Source organism: Meles meles, chromosome 9 (genome assembly GCF_922984935.1).
Source record: "Meles meles chromosome 9, mMelMel3.1 paternal haplotype, whole genome shotgun sequence".
NCBI lineage: Eukaryota > Metazoa > Chordata > Mammalia > Carnivora > Mustelidae > Meles > Meles meles.
The window spans coordinates 1,626,143-1,649,696 of record NC_060074.1 but is presented as its reverse complement, the minus strand read 5'-3'; the positions used below and the strand labels follow the sequence as shown (position 1 = coordinate 1,649,696).

Below are 23,554 nucleotides of genomic sequence, written 5' to 3'. Positions count from 1 at the left end.
TCTCCCCCTACCATTTCCTTAACCCCTGAGACACACTAATCTGTTCTCCATTTCTTTAATTTTGTCATTTCAAGATTACAAAAAATGGAGTCTTTTTTTTAAAGATTTTATTTATTTATGTGACAGACAGAGATCACAAGCAGGCAGAGAGAGAGGAGGAAGCAGGCTCCCTGCTGAGCAGAGAGCCCGATGTAGGGCTCAGTCCCAGGACCCTGAGATCATGACCTGAGCTAAAGGCAGAGGCTTTAACCCACTGAGCCGCCCAAGCACCCCTAGAAATGGAGTCTTATAGCATGTAAGCTTTTGGAATTGACTTTTTCACTCCATAATTATCTGGAGAGTTACCAAAGCTGTTGCATGTATTAATAGTTCTTTCCTTTTTCTTGCTGAGTAGTATTCCATGGTTTGGATGTATCGGAATCTGTTTAACCATTCACCCATTATCTGAGATATTTGTAGTTCGGCGCTATTATGAATAAGTTGCTATAAACATTCATTTGTAGGTTTTTGTATGAACACAAGTTTTTATTTCTCTGGGATGAAGTCCAAATAGGTCACATGATAGTTGCATGTTTAGTGTTTTACGAAACTGCCAAACTGTACACCCCAATATTTGTACCATTTTATATCCCAGTAGCTACGTACAAATGAACCACTTTTCCATATCCTTGCCTGCATCTGATATTGCCACTTTTGAGAATATTTAATTTCTTCTTACTTTAAAGATTTTATTTATTTGAGACAGACAGAGCGAGCACAAGCACAGGGGAGGGCAGGCGAGGGAGAAGCGGACTGACTCCCTACTGAGAAGGGAGCCCAATAAGGGGCTCAGCCCCAGGGCATTGAGCTCATGACCGGAGCCTAAGGCAGATGCTGAACCGACTGAGCCTCCAGGCCCCCCTGCTGTCACCGGTTTTTATGGCAGTTCTTGGGACAGTTGTGCAGTGACGACCTCACTTTAACTTGCACTCTCCTGACACACACCAACGTTGGCACCTCTTCACGGGCCAGCTGCCCTACGGCTATCCTTTCCAATAAAATGATCTTCCCGATCGGTTCCCCACTTTCCAATTTGGTAAATTATTTTTACGTTGTTGCGTTTTGGAAGTTCTTTGTCTGATACAAGCTTGCAAATACTTTCTCTCAGTTCTGGGTAGTCTTATCTCCTCCATAAGGCCTTTCACAGAAAAAATGTTTAATTTTGATAAAGCTCAATTTGCCATTTTTTCCCATTTATGGATCCTGTCTTGTGTGTCAGTCTAAGAACTCTGCCTATCCCTACACTCTCAATGTTCTCCACGTCTCTTTCTCTAAATTTGTTATAGTTGTGCTTTTTACATTTAAGTCCGTATTGCATTTTCAATTGACTTTTGTAGAAAGTGTGAGATTTAAGTAAACATGCATTTTATTTGTCCACAGAGATCTCATTTCACAAACACTATTTATTGAAAAGGGCATCTTTTGCATTTTTCATATGTTGCATTGTGTTTGTACCTTTGTCAAAAATCAGTGGGGTATGTTTGTAAGTTGATTTCTGTGTTCTCCATTCTGTTCCATTAATCTACTTATCTATCCTTCACCAAAACTACAGCCTCGATTACCCAAGTGTGTAGTAAGTCTGGAAATAGTGTTTTCTTCTATTTTACTGGTTTTTTTTTCAAAACTGTTTAAACAATTCTAGTTTCTTTGTCTTTTTATATAAATTTTAGAATCTTCTTCTCTGTATCTACAAAAAAAATTTTCCTATGATTTTGACAGGAATTGTGTTAAACCTGTACATTAATTTGGAAAGAACTGACGCATATACTAAATTGAGTCTTTCAGTCCATGAACATGGCATATACCTACATCCGTTTTTATTTCTTTCAGCAATTTATAATTTTCAGCATACAAGTCCTGTAGAAGTTTTACATCTTAGGTTACATGTACACCTATGTATTTTGATTTCCTTAAGTAACTGTGAATTTTGCCTCCCTGTGTTCATTGCTAGTACACAGCAATATAACTGATTTCTGTATGTTGATCGTGTATTCTGTCACCTTGCTGAACTCATTTATTAGAACCAAGTATTTTTTTTGTAGAATCCTTTGAATTTTCTACATAGACAATTATGATACCTGCAAATAAGTAGTATTTCTTCCTTTACAATCTCCATGCTTTTGATTTTCTTATTTTGCCTTATTGCAAAGTTTAGAACTTCCAAGACTGTGTTTAATAAGAGTGGTTAGAGTAGAAATCCTTGCCTAGTTCTCAATCTTAGAAGGAAAGCTTCCAGCTTTTCCACCATTAAGTAAAATTATATCTGTAGTTTTAAATGTTTTGTCAAGTTGAAAAGGTTTCTTTATATTCCAATTTTTCTGAGAGTTTCTAGCCCTGAATGGGTACTGATTTTTTTTTCAAATATTTCTTAAGCAATAACTGATAAGATCATATATTTTTTCTTCTATAGCCTGTTAATATGGTTGATTACATAGTTGGATTTTTGAATGTTGAACAAGATATATATCCTAGGAGCAAATTCCACTTGGTCTTGAGGTTTAATTCCTCTATATATTGCAGAATTATATTTGCTAATAATTTGTTAGAAATTTTTGCATCTATAGTTCTGGAGGCTATAGCTTGGTCTGAACTAATGTTTGATTGTTTTTCACTGTCTTTGTCTGGTTTGATATTAGGGGACACTAGTTTCATAAAATGAATTGAGGGGTGCTCTTACCTCTTCTGTTTTTTGGACTAAGTTGTGTAGAATAATGTTAATTCTTTAAGCATTTTTTAAAAATTTATTTCATAGACAAAGATTAGACAGAGAGGCAGGCAGAGAGAGAGGAAGGGAAGCAGGTTCCCTGCTGAACAGAGAGCCCAATGTGGGGCTCAATCCCGGGACCCTGGGATCATGACCTGAGCTGAAGGCAGGGACTTTAACCCACTGAGCCACCCAAGTGCCATTCTTTTTTTTTTAAATTCTTTTTTTTTTTTTTTAAAGATTTATTTATTTGACAGATAGAGATTACAAGTAGGCAGAGAGGCAGGCAGAGAGAGAGGAGGAAGCAGGCTCCCAGCTAAGCAAAGAGCCCGATGCGGGGCTCGATCCCAGCACCCCGGGATCATGACCTGAGCTGAAGGCAGAGGCTTTAACCCGCTGAGCCACCCAGGCGCCCCCCCAGGTGCTCTTCTTTAAGCTTTTTATAGATTCCTCCAGTGAAACCATCTAGGCATTAAGAGATCTCATTTAGGGCACCTGTGTGGCTCAGTTAAGCCACTGCTTTCAGCTCAGGTCATGATCCTGAAGTCCTGGGATCGAGTCCCACATTGGGCTTCCAGCTCTAAGGGAAATCTGCTTCTCCTTCTGACCTTCCCTTTTATTCTCTCTCTCACTGTCTCTGTCTGAAATAAATAAATAAAATCTTTTTTTTAATAAAAGTTCTCTTTTAATAAATTTTAAAATTATAAATTTGATTTCCTTTATAGCTACAGGGCTATTCAAAATTATGCATTTGATACAGAGTGATTTATGGTAGTATTTCTCTCTTAAATTGATTCATCTGTATTGTCGTGTGTGTGTGTGTGTGTGTGTGTGTGTGTATACCTTTATCTATAGTATCCTCTTAATCTTTTGCTATCTCAAGGGTCTGCAGTGAAATCTCCTGTTTCATTCCTGACATGGGTAACTTGTGTCTTTTCTTTTTCTTTTTTACTTTGCCAATTTCACTAAAATTTTGATACTTTTATGATCTTTCAAAGAACCAGCTCTTCCTTTCATTGGTTTTCTCTAATGGTTTTGTTTTCAATGTTGTTAATTTCTCCTTTATCAATTCCTATTTTCCTTGAGTTTATTTTGATGTTTTGTTTTCTAGGTACTTGAGGTAGGAGCTTAGATCACTGATTTGAGACATTCCTTTTCTTTAATGTGTTAATTTAGTTGTCATAAATTTCTCATTCAGCACTGTTTTTGCTATATCACTCAAATGTTGATAATGTTCTTTTTCATTTACATACATTTCACTGTATTTTAAAATTTGCCTTTGAGAAACATATGTAAGTAAGAGACATATGGAATACTTATATGTTTCATTTCCAGTTTGAAGAATTTTGTTATTAATTTTTAAATTAATTTCTGTTTTTCAATTCTATAAAATCTTTGAGATTTATTTATAGCCCAGGATATGGTTTTTTTGGGTACCTGTTCCACTGGCACTGGAAGACCATATGCATTCAGCTGTTGTTGAGTGGAGATCCCTACAGTGTTTAATCAGATCCCATTGGTTGACGATGTAATTGAGTAATGAGTAACTGTATATATTTTTTTGATATCTGATCTTTTTTCAAAAAATTTTTCAGTGTTTCAAGATTCATTGTTTATGCACCACACCCAGTGCTCCATGCAATACGTGCCCTCCTTAATACCTACCACCAGGCTCACCCAACCTGCCACCCCCTCCAAAACCCTCAATTTGTTTCTCAGAGTCCATGATCTCTCATGTTTTGTCTTCCTCTCTGATTTCCCCCAACTCACTTCTCCTCTTCAACTCCCAATGCCCTCCGTGTTATTCCTTATGCTCCACAAGTAAGTGAAACCATATGATAATTGACTCTCTCTGCTTGACTTATTTCACCCGGCATAACCTCCTCTATTCTTGTCCATGTTGATACAAAAGTTGGGTATTCATCCTTTCTGACCGAGGCATAATATTCCATTGTATGTATGGACCACATCTTCCTTATCCATCCATCGTTGAAGGGCATTTTGGCTCTCTCCACACTTTGGCAACCGTGGCCATTGCTGCTATGAATATTGGGGTACAGATGGCCCTTCTTTTCACTACATCTGTATCTTTGGGGTAAATACCCAGTAGTGCAATTGCAGGGTCATAGGGAAGCCCCATTTTTAATTTCTTAGGAATCTTCACACTGTTTTCCAAAGTGGCTGCACCAATGTGCATTCCCAACAACAGTGTAAGAGGGTTCTCCTTTCTCCACATCCTCGCCAACACTTCTTTCTTGACATGTTAATTTTGGCCATTCTAACTGGTGTAAGGTGTTATCTCAATGTGGTTTTGATTTGAATTTCCCTGATGGCTAATGATGATGAACATTTTTTCATGTGTCTGTTAGCCCTTTGTATGTCTTTTCTGGAGAAGTGTCTGTTCATGTCTTCTGCCAATTTTCTGACGTGATTACCTATTTGTGTGTGTTGAGTTTGAGGAGTTCTTTATAGATCTTGGATATCAGCCCTTTGTCTATAGTGTCATTTGCAAATATCTTCTCCCATTCTGTGGGTTGCCTCTTGGTTTTGTTGACTGTTTCCTTTGCTGTGCAGAAGCTTTTGATCTTGATGAAGTCCCGAAAGTTCATTTTCACTTTTGTTTCCTTTGCCTTTGGAGATGTGTCTTGAAAGAACTTGCTATGGCCGATGTCGAAGAGGCTACTGCCTATGTTCTCCTCTAGGATTTTGACAGATTCCTGCTTCACATTGAGGTCTTTTATCCATTTCGAATTTATCTTTGTGTATGGTGTAAGAGAATGGTCAAGTTTCATTCTTCTACACACAGCTGTCCAATTTTCCCAGACCATTTATTAAAGAGACTGTCATTTTTCCACTGAGTATCTTTTCCTGCTTGATTGAAGATTAGTTGACCATAGAGTTGCAGGTCCATATCTGGGCTCTCTGTTCCACTGGTCTGTGTGTCTCCTTTTGTGCCAGTGCCATGCTGTCTTGGTGATCACAGCTCTGTAGTTAAGCTTGAAATCAGGCAACATGATGCCCCCAGTTTTGTTTTTCTTTTTCAACATTTCCTTAGCAATTCGGGGTCTCTTCTCATTCCATAGAAATTTTATGATTGTTTGTTCCAGCTCTTTGAAAAATGCTGGTGGAATTTTGATCAGGATGGCATTGAAAGTATAGATGGCTCTAGGTGGTACAGACATTATAACAATGTTCATTCTCCCAATCCATGAGCATGGAATGTTTTCCATCTCTTTGTGTCTTCAATTTCTTTCATGAGTGTTCTGTAGTTCCTCGAGCACAGATCTTTTACCTCTTTGGTTAGGTTTATTCTCAGGTGTCTTATCGTTCTTGGTGCTATAGTAAATGGAATTGATTCTCTAATTTCCCTTTCTATATTTTTATTGTTAGTATAAAAGAAAGCAACTGATTTCTGTATATTGATTTTGTATCCTGCCACATTACTGAATTGCTGTATGAGTTCTAGTAGTTTGGGGTGGGATCTTTTGAATTCTATATTCTCGATCATTTCCTGTCTAGTTGCTCTATCAATTTTGGTAAGAAATTCTTCAACTATAATTGTGTATTTTCTATTTTTCCTGTGTTTCTTTTCAGAACTATCAGTTTTTACTTCACTTGCTTTATAGCTTTTTGTTTGGTTATACATATTTAGATGGCTCTCTTGGTGGTATGATCCTTATTTCTTTATATAATGCCCTCTCTGTCCCTGGTAATTTTATTTTGAAGTCTATTTTATCTGATCTTACTATACTTCTGCTTTAATTATGTTTGCATAATATATATTTTCTAGTCTTTCTTCTTTTCAATCTTCCTGTATGATCAGTATCACTATAGTTGCAAAAATTTTCTTATAGAAAATGTAAGTCTGGATAAGGTTTTTTTAATCCACTCTGATCATCTCTTTTATTTAGACCATTTATATTTAATGTGATTTTTGATACATTAAAGCTTGTTTGCCATTTAAATGTTTCTTTCCTGTCACCTGTTTTCTTTTTTTCTTTTTATTTATTTATTTCTTTATTTGACAGAGAGACACACAGTGAGAGAGGGAACACAAGCAGGGGGAGTGGGAGAGGGAGAAGCAGGCTTCCTGCTGAGCAAGAAGCCCAATGCGGGGCTCCATCCCAGGACCCTGGGATTATGACCTGAGCCAAAGGCAGACAGTTAACGACTGAGCTACCCAGGCTCCCCACTTGTTTTCTTTCTCTATTTTCTTTTTACTATATTGTTGCAAGTTTTTGAAATATTTTTATAATAAAGTTTTGATTTACCTATAGCATTTTAAATGTATCTCACTGTATAGTTTTTTTAATGATTGCTCTAGGATGCATATTATATTTATATAACTTATCACAGTCTACTAGTGTTGTCATTTCTCCAGTTCAAGTGAGATACAGAAAAAAGTTTTATGTTCCTTCAAGTCCTATTTATAATATGATCACCTTACATATTTCATATATATACATATATATATATGAATTTAGAATCACATCAGAAAGTTGTTTTTTTTATGTTTGTTTTTGTTTTTGTTTTTCTTTTTTTTTAACCTGACTCCCCTTACCCTCTGGTAACTACTGTTAGTTGTCCTTAGTTAAGAGTCTCTTTTTGGTTTGCCTCTCTCTCTTCTCCCCTTTGCTCATTTATTTTGTTTCTTAAATTCCACATATGAGTGAAATCATGTGGCTTTTTCTTTTTTTCTGACTGACTTACTTTGCTTAGCATAATACTCTGTAGTTCCATCCATGTCACTGCAAATATCAAGATTTCATTCTTTTCTATGGCTGTGTAATATTCATATATATTCATACACACACACACACACACATACATATACCATTTCTTCTTTATCCATTCATCAGTCAGTGGACACTTGGGCTATTTCCATAATTTGGCTATTGTAGATAAGGCTGCTACAAACAGCAGGGTGCATGTAACCCTCTGAATTAGTATTTTTGTATTCTTTGGGTAAATAACTAGTAGTACAATTGCTGGATCATAGGATAGTTCTATTCTTAAGTTTTTTGAGGAATCTCCATACTGCTTTCCACAGTTGCTGCATCAGTTTGTATTCCCGCTGACAGTGCAAGAAGGTTCCCCTTTCTCTTCAACCTTTCCAACACTTGTTTCTTGTGTTGTTGATTTTAGTAATTCAGACAGGTGTGAGGTGATATCTCATTGTAGTTTTGATTTGTATTTCCCTCATTCATCCCTGGTGAAAAGATGCTGAGCATCTCTTCATATGTCTATTGGCCATCTGGATGTCTTCTTTGGAAAAATGTCTATTCATGTGTTCTGCCCATGTTTTAGTTGGATTATTCACTTTTTGGATGTTAAGTTGTATAAAGTCTTTAAAATATTTTGGATACTAACCCTTTATCAGATATGTCATTTGCAAATGTCTTCTCCCATTCTGTAGGTTGCCTTTTAGTTTTGTAGATTGATTCCTTTGCTGTGCTTATTTTGAAGTCCCAATAGTTTATTTTTATTTTTGGTTCCTTTGCCTCAAGAGACATACCTAGAAACAAGCTGGTATAGCCCAAGTCAAAGGTTACAACCTGAGTTCTCCTCCAGGATTTTGATGGTTTCATCACATTTAGGTCTTTCATGCATTTTATGCATTTCTGTATGGCCTAAGAAAGTGATCCAATTTTGTTTCTGCATGCTGCTGTCCAGTTTTCCCATTCCATTTGTTGAAGAGTCTTTTTCTCACTGGATATTCTTTCCTGCTTTGTCAAAGATTAGTTGAAAATATAATTGTCACCTCAGTTCTAGGTTTTCTATTCTGTTCCACTAATCTATTTTTGTGCCAGTTCTGTGCTGTTATGATCACTATAGCTTTGTGATATGACTTGAAGTTCAGAATCGTGATGTCTCCAGTTTTGCTTTTCTTTTTCAAAGTTGCTGTGGCTATTCAGGGTCTTTTGTGATTCCAAACAAATTTTAAGACTGTTGGAAAATTCTAGTTCTATGAAAAATGCTGTTGGTATTTTCTATTTTCAATAATAATAGAAAAGGAAAGATTTACCCACATGGTTGCTTAGCCTGTTCTTTTATCTTTCCTCATGTTCCAAGGTGCCTTCTTTTATTGTTTCCTTTCTGTTTAGAGAACTCCCTTTAGCTGTTCTTTTGGGATAGGTCTAGTGACTCAAATTATCTTAGTTTTCTCTCATCTGATAATTTTTCAATTTCTCCTTAATTCCTGAAGTATGTATTATTTCTGGATATAGGATTCTGGACAGTTCTTCCCCCCCAACCCCACCCCAGCACTCAAAATATATTGTGCTATTTCCTTCTTGCCTTCATGGTTTCTAATGAGAAATAAATTGTATTTAAGATTGGTTTTCTGCTATAGGACTTATGTCCTGTGTCTTCAAGATTTTTCTTTGTCTTTAGTTTTCAGAAGTTTAAGTGTGATACATTTTGGCATGGAATTGTTTGGATTTATCCTCTTTGGAGTCCACTCAGTTTCTTGAATCTATAGGTTTATGGCTTTTATCAAAATTGGCAACTTTGTAGCTATTATTTCTTCAAGTGCTTTTTCAAGGCTGTCTTCTTTTTCTTCTTTCTTTCCAGGACTCTGATGACACATAAATGTTACCCATATTGTTACAGACTAAGAGATCCCTGAAGTCCTGTTTTCTTTTTATATTATTTGTGTGTGTGTATGTGTGTGCATGCATATGCCTATTATCTCTGTGTTGTTTAAATTGGACATTTTTGTAATCTTTCCTTTTTCCAGGTCACTAATTCTTTCCCCTGTCCTCTCCATTCTGCCACTGAGCTCGGATACTGAGTTTTTCAGTTGGTTATTGTAGTTTTTCAGTTCTAATACTCCTATTGGGTTTTTTTTTTTTTGCATCTTTTATTTCTTTGTTTAGATTTTCTATTTCTTTGATAAAATTCTGTACTTTTTAATGTGTCTCAAGAGTGCTTGTAATTATTTAAAATATTTTTATGATGGTTGTTTTAAAATCTTCAGTAATTCTACTATCTCTCTCATTTCAGTGTTGGAATCTACTGGTCATCTTTTTTTCATTTAGTTTAACATATTTTTGTTTCTTGATATGAGTGACTTTTAACCAAGTCTTGGGTATTTTTGGTATTATAAGACTCTAGAAATTAGTTAAGATTTGTATTTTAGTGGCTTACTCAGACACCATTCCAGTAGGAGAATGGGAATGGAGATCACTACCTCATTACCGCCTAATGGGGTAGAGGTTCAGCTGCCGCATTTGGCCTCTCTTCATTACTTCTTGGCAGGACTGGATACTCTAGGTCCCCATGTGATCCTCACTGTCACCATGGAAGGAGGGAGCTCACAAATACAACATAAAACTATTTACAACGTAGTGAATTTCAGTCTTGTGACATACTATGATTGGTTTTTATCTATCTTTCAAACATTCAACAATTTCACAGAAGTACTAAAAAAGATATAATGAGTAGACAAGATGAAGGCCCCAATAAGAGTGGATGGGCTCTGGAACCAGTCACAATTACAAAAGTAATACAGCATGATGGAAACCAACATTATAATGGTAATCTAAGATCTTACATTTTAATCCTGACTCTGTTACTACCCAGCTTTGTAAATTGCTAAACTCACTCAACTTCTCTGGCCTTGGTTTTGTAAAGAGGAAAGAGTTTTGCCAATTGGGCCATTATTTATTTTCCTGTTTTAATCTTCCATGATTAGCTAGTTAAAATGAGAATTAAAGAGGATGGCACGTCAAAAGTTCAACATATATATCAAATCAATTTTATAAATATAGTCATTATTACAATTAGAGCAAGTAAAACCTTGAGGTGATATAATGAAATTTTGAGGAAACATAGCCTCTTTGAGTTCACAAAAGTCATGCACACTTATAGCTGAAGAAATAACTTGGACCTCTTTTCAAAGCCCACAATTCCATCTACCTGTAGCAGAGATTTCCTGAGATCAACCCTCAATCAATAGGAACTTATTTTTTGAAGTGAAAACCAAAGAGCCCTCTTTTTTAATATTATATACACTAATAGTTATGAGCCACTGCTTTAGACTCCAAGAAATTATCTTCAACACTCAAGAAAAAAAAGTTAGTATGTTATATCCAAAGAGAATAATGGGTCAAGGAATTTAAATTCTTGAAATCAAATATAAACAATTATGATTGAGGTGAAACAGAGTTTATACTTTTGAAATAATATAACTACGCAGTTACTCTGGCAAGCTTATGTTTTTTTTTGTTTGTTTGTTTGTTTTTTTTTTAATTTATTTATTTGACAGAGAGAGATCACAAGTAGGCAGAGAGGCAGGCAGAGAGAGAGAGAGAAGGAAGCAGGCTCCCTGCTGAGCAGAGAGCCCGATGCGGGACTCGATCCCAGGACCCTGAGATCATGACCTGAGCCGAAGGCAGCGGCTTAACCCACTGAGCCACCCAGGTGCCCCTGGCAAGCTTATGTTTTAAATAATCCAATAAATTTGGATGGAGATCAAATAAAAACACGTGACACACAACTGTAAGAAGGCTAACATTTATAATGAATTCTAATTATGAGTATTTCAAAGGACCCCAAGGCCATTTATTTCTATGTGTAAAGCAAGAAAGAAGGACAACTGAGTTTACTGCCAGGTATAAGTGGTAAAAGGTTATTATATCTTACACATAGAAGATATTCAACAAATATCAACTTTCATCTTCTCAATAACAGAGAGAAAAACATCTGCAAATGATCATGGTAAAGAAACACTTGGAATATCAAATATAACCCACTCACTCAATACGAAAAATTTCAAAAACAACTTGAACTTTATATAAAATGCCTTATAGGGGCACCTGGGTGGTTCAGTCAGTTAAGCATCTGTCTTCAGCTCAGGTCATGATCCCAGGGTCCTGGGATAGAGCCCTGCATCGGGCTTCCTGCTCAGTGGGGAGCCTGCTTCCCCCTCTCCTTCTGCCCCTCCCCCTCCTCCTCTCTTGTTCACTCACTCTCTCTCAAATAAATAAAATCTTTAAAACAATAAACAAACCAATAAATAAATGCCTTGCTGTACCTATGATATTGTCATATGGGTGAGCATATATTTTTCTTAAATATTTAATTTTTTTTTTATTTGACAGAGAGAGAGATCACAAGTAGGCAGAGAAGCAGACAGAGAGAGAGGGAGGAAGCAGGCTTCCTGCTGAGCAGAGAGCCCGATGCAATGCGGGGATCGAGCCCAGGACCCTGAGACCATGACCTGAGCCAAAGGCAGAGGCTTAACCCACTGAGCCACCCAGGCGCCCGGAGCATATATTTTTCTGATGAGGTATTTCATAGTCATCAAATCCTCAAAAAAGTACTATGATGCCAAGAGCTTAGCACATTAGTTTGCATTTTTAGAGCATTATAGCTTAAAAGATACATAAAATAACTTACTCTACCTTTTGTAAATTTTTCTATATGGTCCTTTTTCTATAAGGAAAAATTCATTGAGTATCTTTTGTCCCTTAATGCAGGAGCTGCATGGACATATCTAAAGGTACTTGCTTTCAAGAAGCTCACATACTGGGGCCCCTGGCTGGCTCAATCAGCGAAGTGTCGGACTCTTGGTTTGGGTTCAGGTCAGGATCTCAGGGTGGTGAGATCAAGCCCCACGTCAGTCTCCAGGCTTACTGCAGAGTCTCTTCTCTCCCTCTCTGCATCTTTCTGCTCCCTCCCCTCCCACTCCCAGCTCACGCACTCTCTCTCTCTCTCTCTCTCTCAAATAAATAAGTAAATCTTTATTTAAAAAAAAAAAAAGAAGCTCACATACTGGAACCAGAGGAATAAATCATGTAAGAGTGATAATAATATTAATTCTTTGCTATTTTTGATAGCAGAAAAATAAGCAAATGAGCGAATTAAGTTCCTTCGTCTGTCTAAGCCTGTGATGTTGCCAAGGTTAGGTGCTCTTCCTTCATTAAGTCATTAATGGCTGCAACGTGTTTGGAATTCCTATCTTATGTTTTGTAATAGGATGTCAGACTAGATTACGATTAACATTAGCTTATGCTAATTATAATCAAGATGTATGGTTTTCTGAAGATTCCAGATGGTTAAAAGCACTATTACAGGACTTAACTCTAGGACTCCCTAACTGATCTCCCTTGCTGAGACCCGGAGGTCACATCTGCAAGCTGACACACGCATGCAGGCAACATTCATGCACATACGATTCTATTACCTTTCATTATAGTAAGTTTTCTGAATAATGAAAATCAAGAACCAGCTTTTCAAAGTATTGGAGATTTTTTTAAGTCTATTTTTTTTTTTAAGATTTTATTTATTTATTCGACAGAGAGAGAGATCACAAGTAGGCAGAGAGGCAGGCAGAGAGAGAGGAGGAAGCAGGCTCCCTGCAGAGCAGAGAGCCCGATGCGGGGCTAGATCCCAGGACCCTGAGATCATGACCTGAGCCGAAGGCAGCGGCTTAATCCACTGAGCCACCCAGGTGCCCCTGGAGATTTTTTTAAAGGAGCCATACAGATTTTATTTCCTGGAGTTTAAAATATTTATTTTTATCATTTCCATCGCATTCTAGAAAAAAAGAAACACTCTGCTCACCATTACTCTTTGCATCACGTGCCTATTGCTAAGTCATAGTTGAGATTAAAATTACCAATACATGATGATAAAAGAAATAAATGCATAACATAAGCAGGCATGATGTTCTATGGAAAGAAATTTGCATGCAAACTTGTGCCCATGAACATGAGAATTCAGTTAGGGATGAAACCCTGAAGCACATTCTCATGACAGGATGAATCTATTAGTGTAGTTAAGTATTTGCAGAACTTATTCATTTCCAAATACTTTACTAATGCCGGAAACAAGACAATTCCCGGCTTGTAAAACAGAACAAACCACCCTAAAACATCTGGCATACTTACACACTTTTCGCTGTCAAATACATAGCACAAATGTTTATTGGACTCAGAATCTTTGCATATGAAAGTGAATATCCTCTTGTCAGTTTTGTCATCTGCACAAAATGATATTCTATGAAGCTGGCAATTGTGTTGGACTTCCTGCAAACACAAACGGAAATAAACAGTTGAGATTTCTGCCCACTTTCTGAAATACCAGCTTGTGTTCATAACATACAACTCATGACTTTAAAAGTGAAACAATCATCTGTCCAAGTTCGGTTTATAATCACATACACCCAAACTTAAACAAATACGTGCAGGAGACGGGCCTCCCGATTCAGACTAAACCCCGGTGGATCTCAGCAGGACTTAGAGAAACACAAGCAGGATATGGAAGGGTCAGAGGTGTGCGCACTTTCTGATTGCAAGGGACCGTGAGAGACTACTTTAAACTCTGAGATTTCACTTAGAAGAACACCGAGGGCCTGAGAATTAAGATACTTGACAAGGTTACAGAATTAGCAGAACTCTTTTTTACCAGAATGTTTTCATTTTACCTTTACCTTCTCCTCACTAACGTTACAGTTTAAAACATAAATTCTTCTGCACATGATGTCCTATGAAACACACCACCATTTCAACCTTAGTTTTCACATTAAATTGTATTTTACATGTCCTCATGAGGAAGGTCTGCATATCAAGCAGCTTAATTACTGAATCAACCCTACTAATCAGAAATATATATATGGTTACAGTTTTATATTTTTCATATATGTACATACATATTATATATATATATATTACAGACATATAATATATACATTCTAACATCTGTCCAAGTTCAGGGTTTGAAACGTCCGTTTGATGAGATCTGATCTTTCACTCTGATTCTCATTACTGCTCATCAGACTTTAAATGAGTAAATAAGATATGGAAATAGACGTTAAGAGAATTTGTTTATATCACTATATTTTTCCCTGCATACAAACCAAATGGTAAGTCATCAAAGGCAAGCATGAACATTAGAATGAGGAAGCACACTAGACGAATGTAACATTTTTGTCATCACTGGATGGCTTGATGCATCCATTTCCACAGCAGGAAGGAACAATGCCAAAAAGAGGGGCTCAACTTACGTGGCATCTGATGAGGACATCTTCCCTTTCTTGGGGTTAGTGCTAACATGGACAATGGCCATATCTGCCTGAGACTCTCCTTCTATACTTTTTCTGATTGGCCAGTCTTTTTTTTTTGCAGACATATTTTTTATTTTAGTGTTAATACTGTCAATCAAACAATATTGAACCACCCTGCACCTTCCAAACATTGACAGGAGGCATACACCAGTTCGTAAATAGTATAATCATGTTAATGATAATGTAGAGGAAATATCATTACTATGTAACATAGAAAAACGACTGATATTTTTTTCCTACTTGTAGGAGAAACTACAAGTAACATGAAAACACACCATTCACGTGGGCTGGTGGAAAAGCATCCATAGGCCCAGTATGGTCACAGAAAGCCTTTGGTAATGCCAGTCGGGAATCATCTTAATTTTTGTTTAGATTGACAGAGCTATCTTCCTACAAAAGAAGACTTGGAAGCTAAAACTTGTAATTTTATTATTTTTGTGAATTTTTTGTTATGATGATAAATCTTTGTGAATTTTAAATGTAGCCCTAATTTTTGATGATATCAGACAGACTTGGAACACAGTTAAGCACAGTGAAAACACAATTACACTTTAACACTGACCATATTTTATTGGAGTCGGAACAAAGAGTAAGGAAATTCCCATTTCACTTACACCACCTCTTTCCACACTGCGTGATCTTCGTTTGAAGGATCAGGGAGAAAAGAAGAAAGGCAAAACACACAGAGAGAGACTGGAGCCAACTGAGATGGCTTTTCTCTTCTCTCTTCATTCAACCACATGGCATAGAAAAATAGTCTATTTTCTATGAAGTCCATTTTAGAATAATAAAGAATTTTTAACCCCTACCTCATACATGTACATTTTAATATAAATACGTTTATTTAACGAGCACAGTATTTTTTTCATTACCACTAAATGAAATAAACTGAAGCAGAAAGAAGGGCAGACCTTGTTCTGACTCACGTCGGTCTCCCCAGACGGCACTTCCTAAACTCGTGTCTGAGACAGGCTGTATCAGAGTGACACGGGGTCGTGCTGGGTCTGTTTTTTATGATATAGACGCGAAGTCTTTTCAGCAGATTCTGAACCTGAAAGTCCTGTGTGGATTCTAGCAATCAGGACTCCCAGGAATCTCCAAGGGGCCCTGATGCTCAGTGGAGCTGAGCATCCTAAAACCTAAAAAATAACCTTTTTTAGGTTATTTTCTTTTAGTGGATCCAAAAAATGGTACATTCTATGTATGGATGAAGAGTTCAGATACTCTACGTTCATATGGAATATATGGGTAGAGAGTCAGTTGCTCTGTCTTCAAATGTAGTATTATTGAATTTATAAGATATTTCCGAGATTTTAAAACTCCAAGACTGACTGCTTTGATTTGGTAGGGATGAAAAAAGAGATTTTTTTTTCCCTATTAAAAGCTTGGGAAAACATATGTTTTTAGGGGAAAATTCAATTGGGTTTCTTAATAATTAGTTATTAAGTCTAGGAAATTGAGACCTGGGGACAGAGAGGGAAAGCTTTTTTGTCAGTGATTTGAGTAAGGCAAAATATAATGCTCAAAACTCAATCGGTTCATCATGCTGAGTGGAATCCCACCGCACTGACGTTTGATAAACGGGATTTAGGATGGGGAGGAAGTTACATCTGCCAGCCCAAGTTCAGAGAACAGAGTGATACGGCTGACAGCTGTCAGTGCACAATCACTACTACGGGGGACTTGTTACCAGGACTTCAGAATCACCGGCTGGTGACACTGAGCCGCATTTGCATTCCCGTGATCCACCTCTCTGTCTCCTTCTCTCACGCGTGCGCGCGCGCACACACACACACACACACACACACCACACATTAGCACTGGTCATCTCGTAGAATTAAGTCTTTATATTTTATGCTCTTCCAGCGATCTGTCACTACTGTCAAGTGTAAACACTAACGAAGTTCTCTCTCTATACCGCGCGTTTAGCCGTATTTCCGTGTTGCCAACGGTCTCCTTCTCACTTGTCCTCACACGGCCTCTCCTCTGTGTTTGCACATCCCTGATGTCTCTTTCTTTGTCAGGACCCCACCACCTCCGCTAGATGAAGGCCTCATTAAGACCGCATGTAACCGTAATTACCTCAAAAGCTCTACCTCCAAGGAGTCACACTGGGGCTTAGGGCTTCAACATAGGTATTTTGGGTAAAAACAATGAAGTCCATAACAAATCCATATTAATAAATGTGAAGCCAGAATGGGTTATACTTAAATTTTTGTTCATTGGATTTGTAGGGGGAAAGGCTCTTAAATACAAGAACTTTAAGTTCACGATGTCTTATGGGGTGAATTATGTTCCCCCAAAATTCATACACGGAAGCCTTACCACCCATCCCATACCTCAGAATGTGACTGTATTTGAAGATAAGGTTTGAAAGCGATGATTGCATCAAAGTGAGCTCATTAGGATGGTCCCTTGTCCAGTCTGAATGGTGTCCTAACAAGAAAAGGAAACTGGACAGACACAGAGACACCCGGGGTGTGTGTGCACAGACGACTGTGTGAAGAGGCGAGCAAGAGGGCAGCCGTCTGCCAGCCAAGGAGAGAGGCCTCAGAGGAAACTGACACCACTGCCCTTGTTGTCTTTTTTTTTTTTTTTTAATTTTATTTATTTGACAGCGAGAAATCACAAGCAGGCAGAGAGGCAGGCAGAGAGAGGGGGGAAGCAGGCTCCCCGCAGAGCAGAGAGCCCGATGCGGTACTGGATCCCAGGACCCTGAGGTCATGACCTGAGCGGAAGGCAGAGGCTTAACCCACTGAGCTACCCACGTGCCCCTGCCCTTGTCTTAAGACTTCCAGCCTCCAGGACTGAGAAAATAAGTTTCTGTTTCTTTGAGTGACCATGTCTGTGGTATTATCATCACAGCGGCCCTAGCAAACTAATATGCACCGATTACGTCTACAGGTCCCAGGCAGTCCCAGATACTTCAACAAACAGCACAGCTTTGTCTCCTCTCACACTCAGGGAACCACCCTTCACCCATCTCTTCCACAGCACATGAAGAAAAATTCCTGAAAACAAAACCAAACACTATTAAATACACTTCAATCCCCAAAACAGGCCACTTTGGAAGCACTCCCAAAGTTGTTTTCGTCCTAAAAATTCAACAGGATCTTAAATTGTCATTAACTGAGAACTGGCCAGGTCCAGTTGGTTACCGATCTCACTGAAATAGGAACAGAACCTCAATTCATGGAAGATTAGAGTGCTTCTGACACGCAAAAGGAAGACTCACCTTTGTTTTCGGTTCCAGAATTTTTACCCCATATATTGATATTTGCAGCTCAACTTTAGGGATTTTCTGGCCTTCGGATTTCTTGATATGTCTTGCAAACTACAAATGAAAAGTTATTCAGAAAACTCTAATTATGTTTCCATGGAAAAAGAACACAAAACATATATGTAATATGTATTTGGAGATTGTATTCAGTGCTAGGCTTCTATTAAATAAATTATTACCCATTATAAAGTATTTTATAAACCCAAATAGCTTCAAAATATTTAGTCATCATGGTAATCTACCTTTATTAGCATTAAATTCTGAAATTCAGTAACCTTTAGAAAAATTTTTAATACTTCTCTCATTATATTTAAACAATTATATTCATACTAAGTAGTTAAGAAAATGAAAACTGTGGGAAGATAAGCAAAGATCAATTTATTTCTCTGTGGATCTTTTGTTTTTAATACCTTTAGAGAACTTACAGTTCACCGGCGCTGGCTATACCATTTTTGTCATTTTTAGATGCTTACCTCATTTGGTCTGTCACCCTACCCAACCAAATCAATGAGTGCAAGGAGAAAGGTCACCAAACTTCAACTGAAGTCAAGTGCCAAAGTAACCATCCCAGCTAAAAGAACCAGCCTCAGTCTAGCACATTGTGTCTTAAAACCTAAACACTTTCCAATGCTTTCATAGTAGTTTTTATTGTAACTTCCTTTTTTTAAGTTTTTTTATTTGCATGTAATTAAGTTTATCAGCCTTTTCACTTTTTTTAAAGGTTTTGTTTATCTGTCAGAGAGACAGAGGGAGGGAGAGAGAGAGACAGCAGGAGCGCACCAGCAGGGAGGAGGGTAGCGGGAGAGGGAGAAGCTCACTGCCCACTGAACCTGAAGCCTGACTCGGGACCTGATCCCAGGACCCTGAGATCCTGACTGAGCTGAAGGCAGACGCTCAACCAACTGAGCCACCCAGGTATCCCTTTATTGTAACTTCTTATTGAACTGGTAGGTGTATGCAAATGCTTGTTAGGTTATGTTATAAAATAAAAAAAGAGAATCTCGACATCCACGCACTTTGTAAATGGAGTTCCTGTCTCTCTCCCATCATTGCCAGATTTAGTGGTGGAAAAAATTCCAAGAGCCCAGTTAAATATGAATATTAAATGGTGACTTAAAAAAAAAAACTTTTATTTTAGAATACGCATCTACACTCCGTACGTATGTGTACACACATATAATGCATACATGCTATTTAGTGTAAGTATGTCCCATGCAATATTTGGGACACATACTTAACACTAAGAATATTACTCATTGTTTATCTCAAGTTCAAAGTTCACCGCGTGTCCTGACTTTGGCAGCGCTGCTCTTTCCCTACTTTACTTCTTCCTACCCTCCCCCACCTTTCTTTTTAAAAAAAAATGGGGGGGTGCTATGGAAAAAAACAGGATTTTCTACCCCTCTTCTAGGGCCTCAAAATGTTATTCCCTACTATTAAAACATTTTTTCAGCATATGGATCATCTCATTTGACTCAAAATAGACTCTATGTGAGGCAGGGTGTGGTTTCAGTCTTCTTTCGTGATCGTATTTATTTGCATTGTGCATTTCTCTCTAACGTAGGACAGATGTGAGTACACATGGTATAGTTCCGTTCTAAAGCACAGAGTGGTTAAAAGCCCTTTTGTCTTTTCATGGCTCTGCGCTGCCATCAGAGTGATGTAATTAATGCACACATGAATGCCTTCAAGTGTCTGTGGTGCTGTCCCGGGGAGGAGGAGAACCATTTGTTTCATTTCGTCCGGGGAGGTATAACTTTTTAGTGACCTGTCTGTCCTATTCTATGAAGGCAGGCAGCGCTCATTTTGCATCCAGAAGCCTTACAGTCCACACATGAACCGGACGAAATTGTGCCAGATAGTTTTGGCACATCTTCAAGAAACAAGTTTTGTTTTCAGATCTTAAAAAATTATTCCAGTGCTCTCCCAAAGAAAGCAGATTGCTTATTTTCCCTTCACAATCTCCTTCCTGTATCGGCATACTTAAAACAATTTGGGGGTTTTCACGTAGGAAGGCTCACAAAATGAACCAGTGGCTTCCACCTCTGTGAGGGCCTCCGAGTAAAGCCACTCCCATCTCGGGCTGCAGCCCCAGGCTAAGTGGGGCCTCCTGGATGCTGCTCTTTTCCAGAAACAAGACACTGAGCAGTGGCTCTTGTGGCCTTTTCCACATCTGAACACAACCACTCCTGCAACCTCTTTTAGTTTCCCAAAGTCTATCACAGAACAACCACTAATATGAAACCTCACTGAGGGACTTCCTTTCTGCCAGAAAAAGAAAAGAAGAAATAATGGAAGAAATGAAAAAAAGGAAAAAGTGGGGGCTACAGGTAGAAAAGAAAATAAAAAAATAGGAGAGGGAGGAGGGAGGAAAAAGAAAAAAGAATGAGATAAAGAAAAAGGAATAAAATATCCAATCTAAGGGCTTCTGAGATCTTTTTCTTTGCTTCTTATCAAGATGAAGTAATTGTGCTCAAAAAAGATTGACAGGTCACCCAATCCAGTACCTTGATCATAAAATGGGCTTATAGCAGTCAGGCTGAGAATCTAGTTTTGTAGCTACCCACAAAATAACTCTTTTCTTTTCACAACACATTTTCTACATTAAAAAAAAAAATAAACTTCCCAATTTTACTTCATGCGTATCAAGGCTTATGATGGTTATTGGCTTCACCTGCTCCATGTTGTTGCAAATAACGATGCCTAAGGTTGTGTTTGCTCAATCTGTAGGTTAAACAGAATATTCTCACTCCTGTCCATTTTTCTCCGAAATCGAAGATTACTGCATTAAGTTTGCATGCCCCCTCTAACTCAAAGCCTGACAGACCTCTTAACTGTGTTCCAGAATACTGCTAATGTACAGGCTGAAGACTGCTCGTCATTCTTACTTACATTATATTCTTTTGTCTCCCTATTTGCTACTTGAATGTTAATGCCTGGAGCCTTTTGTGAATTTCTTTCCATGTTTGCTTCAGTGGATTCATTCTTGGTAGTCTAGATAGTGATCTACCCAACAAAATTTGTATATAATAATCCAATAAAAATATTCAAAGGGGGTAAAGTCTAAGCATCTGGAGGATATCTGGATACGACAAACAAACACACAGAAACAATCCTTGACCACCATTAAAAGATGGGGAAAAAATGAAGTATTTTACTGGAAATTCATAGTTACTTAAGTATATGTCACTAGAAAGTAAACAGCTACAGAAAATTCCTTACAGGGAGCACCACTGAGTTTCAACAGCACAATCACGCAATTTCTATTTATTTCTCAAAGGACTTTAAAACAATGAAATCTAACTATACTGCTAAGGGACTATACATTATTAGGAAAGAAAACCAATGAATTTATTACTATGAGTCAAATATTCAGAGCTACTCTTCCTCTTTGTGGTTCTTATAAAGTGTTAACTTAATTAAGGATATTCCTAATAATCCTATAGGGAATCAGCTGTGTATGTATATATGTATAGCCCTAAACACTTTATTAATTAAATAACTGGTTATGAAAAAAAAAAAAACAGTGCTATGCTACATAGAGAGACTGAGGTTGGAAAAAAGACCAAGATTAGTAGAACTCAGCTGCAATTCCCAAAGCCTCCTTTGCTGAGGGAGCATCACATAATTTTAATCTAGCTGTATGGGGTGCGGGATCTTGCCTCTAACACTGGGGTCGAGGAATGCTGGCCCCCTCCTTATCTCCCAGAGAAACTAAGAAGCTTTGGACATATATATCAATATTCACCCACATGTAAACATCACGAGCAGACTGTTTATAAAATATATTCTGTCCTCTGACATTTGTCCTAGTTGTATTGATAAAAATAAATAAAACACTACTAAAAAAGAAATTCATTACAATAATAACACTATTAAATATACAGAAGTTGAGAGGGTTTTTAAATTATTACATTTTAGAAAATTTGTTATTTTCTTAAATCTTGGGCTAAAACAGGATTAAGAATTAGAAATGGTTGGCCATGACTGAGAAACAGAAAATATGTTGTTATGGCAAATATGAAATCTGAAGGTAAAAATTTTAACACTTTTATTGGGGCGCCTGGATGGCTCAGTGGGTTAAAGCCTCTGCCTTCAGCTCAGGTCATGACCTCAGGGTCCTGGTGGGATCCAGCCCTGCATCTGCCTCTCTGCTCAGCAGGGAGCCTGCTTCGCTCTCTCTCTCAGTCTGCCTCTCTGCCTACTTGTGATCTCTCTCTCCATCACATAAATAAATAAAAATCTTTAAAAAATTTTAACACTTATAAAATTATTTAAGAAAAAATTTATGAAGTATAAATTCTCTATAAAATAATAGAAAAGCTGTATGTAATAAAATAAAAATATAAAAATTTTTCTTGAAAAATAATCAGGCATCATTAAACATAGGAGCATAAAAAAAATACACTATTGAAAATATTCTAAGTATCCTGTCACCTTATATTAATCCTAAATTTTAAAATTCTTATCAGAAACCAGTACCTAAAGTATTACAAAGTTTTGAAAAACGAGCAAATACAAATAAATTATTAACTTATGTGGCAAGTAAAATTAAATACTGAACTGTAATGGATAAAAAGGCAATCAGAATACATATGTTTAAGAAAAATAAACAGGAAATTAAAATAGGGGACGTGTACACAAAACAGTCAATGAGCATTTTTTTTTTTTTGGTAGAACCACAGCACCACCTTCTGGCCATTCCCTCATGACAACAGAATTAAAGAGGAGCCAGAGTCTACATTTCTAAAATAAATGAAAATATTCTTGAAGGCTTTGAATTGTAGCTCTGACCTCTGACACCAAGATATATATAAAATAAAATTAAATAAAAAACATTGTTTTATTTATTTTAGCTTGTTTATGTATCATTACCCTTAAATACACTTTCCTGATCTATAAAATTTTTGCAATCAGCAGCATAAAGATTGCTTATTAGATAAACATTTATTCTGGAAGACAGGTGAAAAACAAAAATTATCAAGTGAACGTGCATTTTTTAAAAACTATACTGCATACTAACTACAAATCACATTCTTTTATTAGCGGGAATACATTCCCAAATATAAAATGACATAAGGACTGCAAAAAGTCTCCAGAAAATGTATGAAAAATAGCCACTGTTTAAAAGCATTTCATTTCAAATACCTCTACATGTCACCTGGTCATAATGTAATTTAATCCTTTTGGTTTGGGATCTGAGTTGACTGAATAAAGAACCTCCTAGACATAAAGACACATTAAGTATAAGTACCATTTTTCTTCTATAAAAAATTCTGATTGTAGTGAAGCTGGATTCCTTGCTGAGTTTGCAATATTTTGAATATTTGAATATTTTCTGGATTTTTGAATTTTTGAGTATTTGAATATTTTGAAGAGAATATTATTCTAAATGTTGTTCATAAACTGTGAGGTCTTTCTAATCTTCTGTTAGTACTTAAAAGTACCGATCAAACAAGGC

The 23,554-nt window shown here is 37.2% G+C and overlaps 1 protein-coding gene across 11 annotated transcripts in view; it reads right to left on the bottom strand.

Annotated features, from left to right (window-relative positions):
* Positions 1-23,554, bottom strand: part of GULP1 (GULP PTB domain containing engulfment adaptor 1) — a 260,500-nt gene that overhangs the window by 30,078 nt on the left and 206,868 nt on the right. For all 11 annotated transcript variants that reach the window (XM_046018774.1, XM_046018769.1, XM_046018773.1 and 8 more), the window contains 2 exons: positions 18,049-18,147; positions 13,639-13,776 (listed from right to left, as the gene is read on the bottom strand). In XM_046018774.1, the coding sequence (XP_045874730.1) occupies positions 13,639-13,776; positions 18,049-18,147 (237 nt within the window). The remainder of the gene's footprint in view (positions 1-13,638; positions 13,777-18,048; positions 18,148-23,554) is intronic.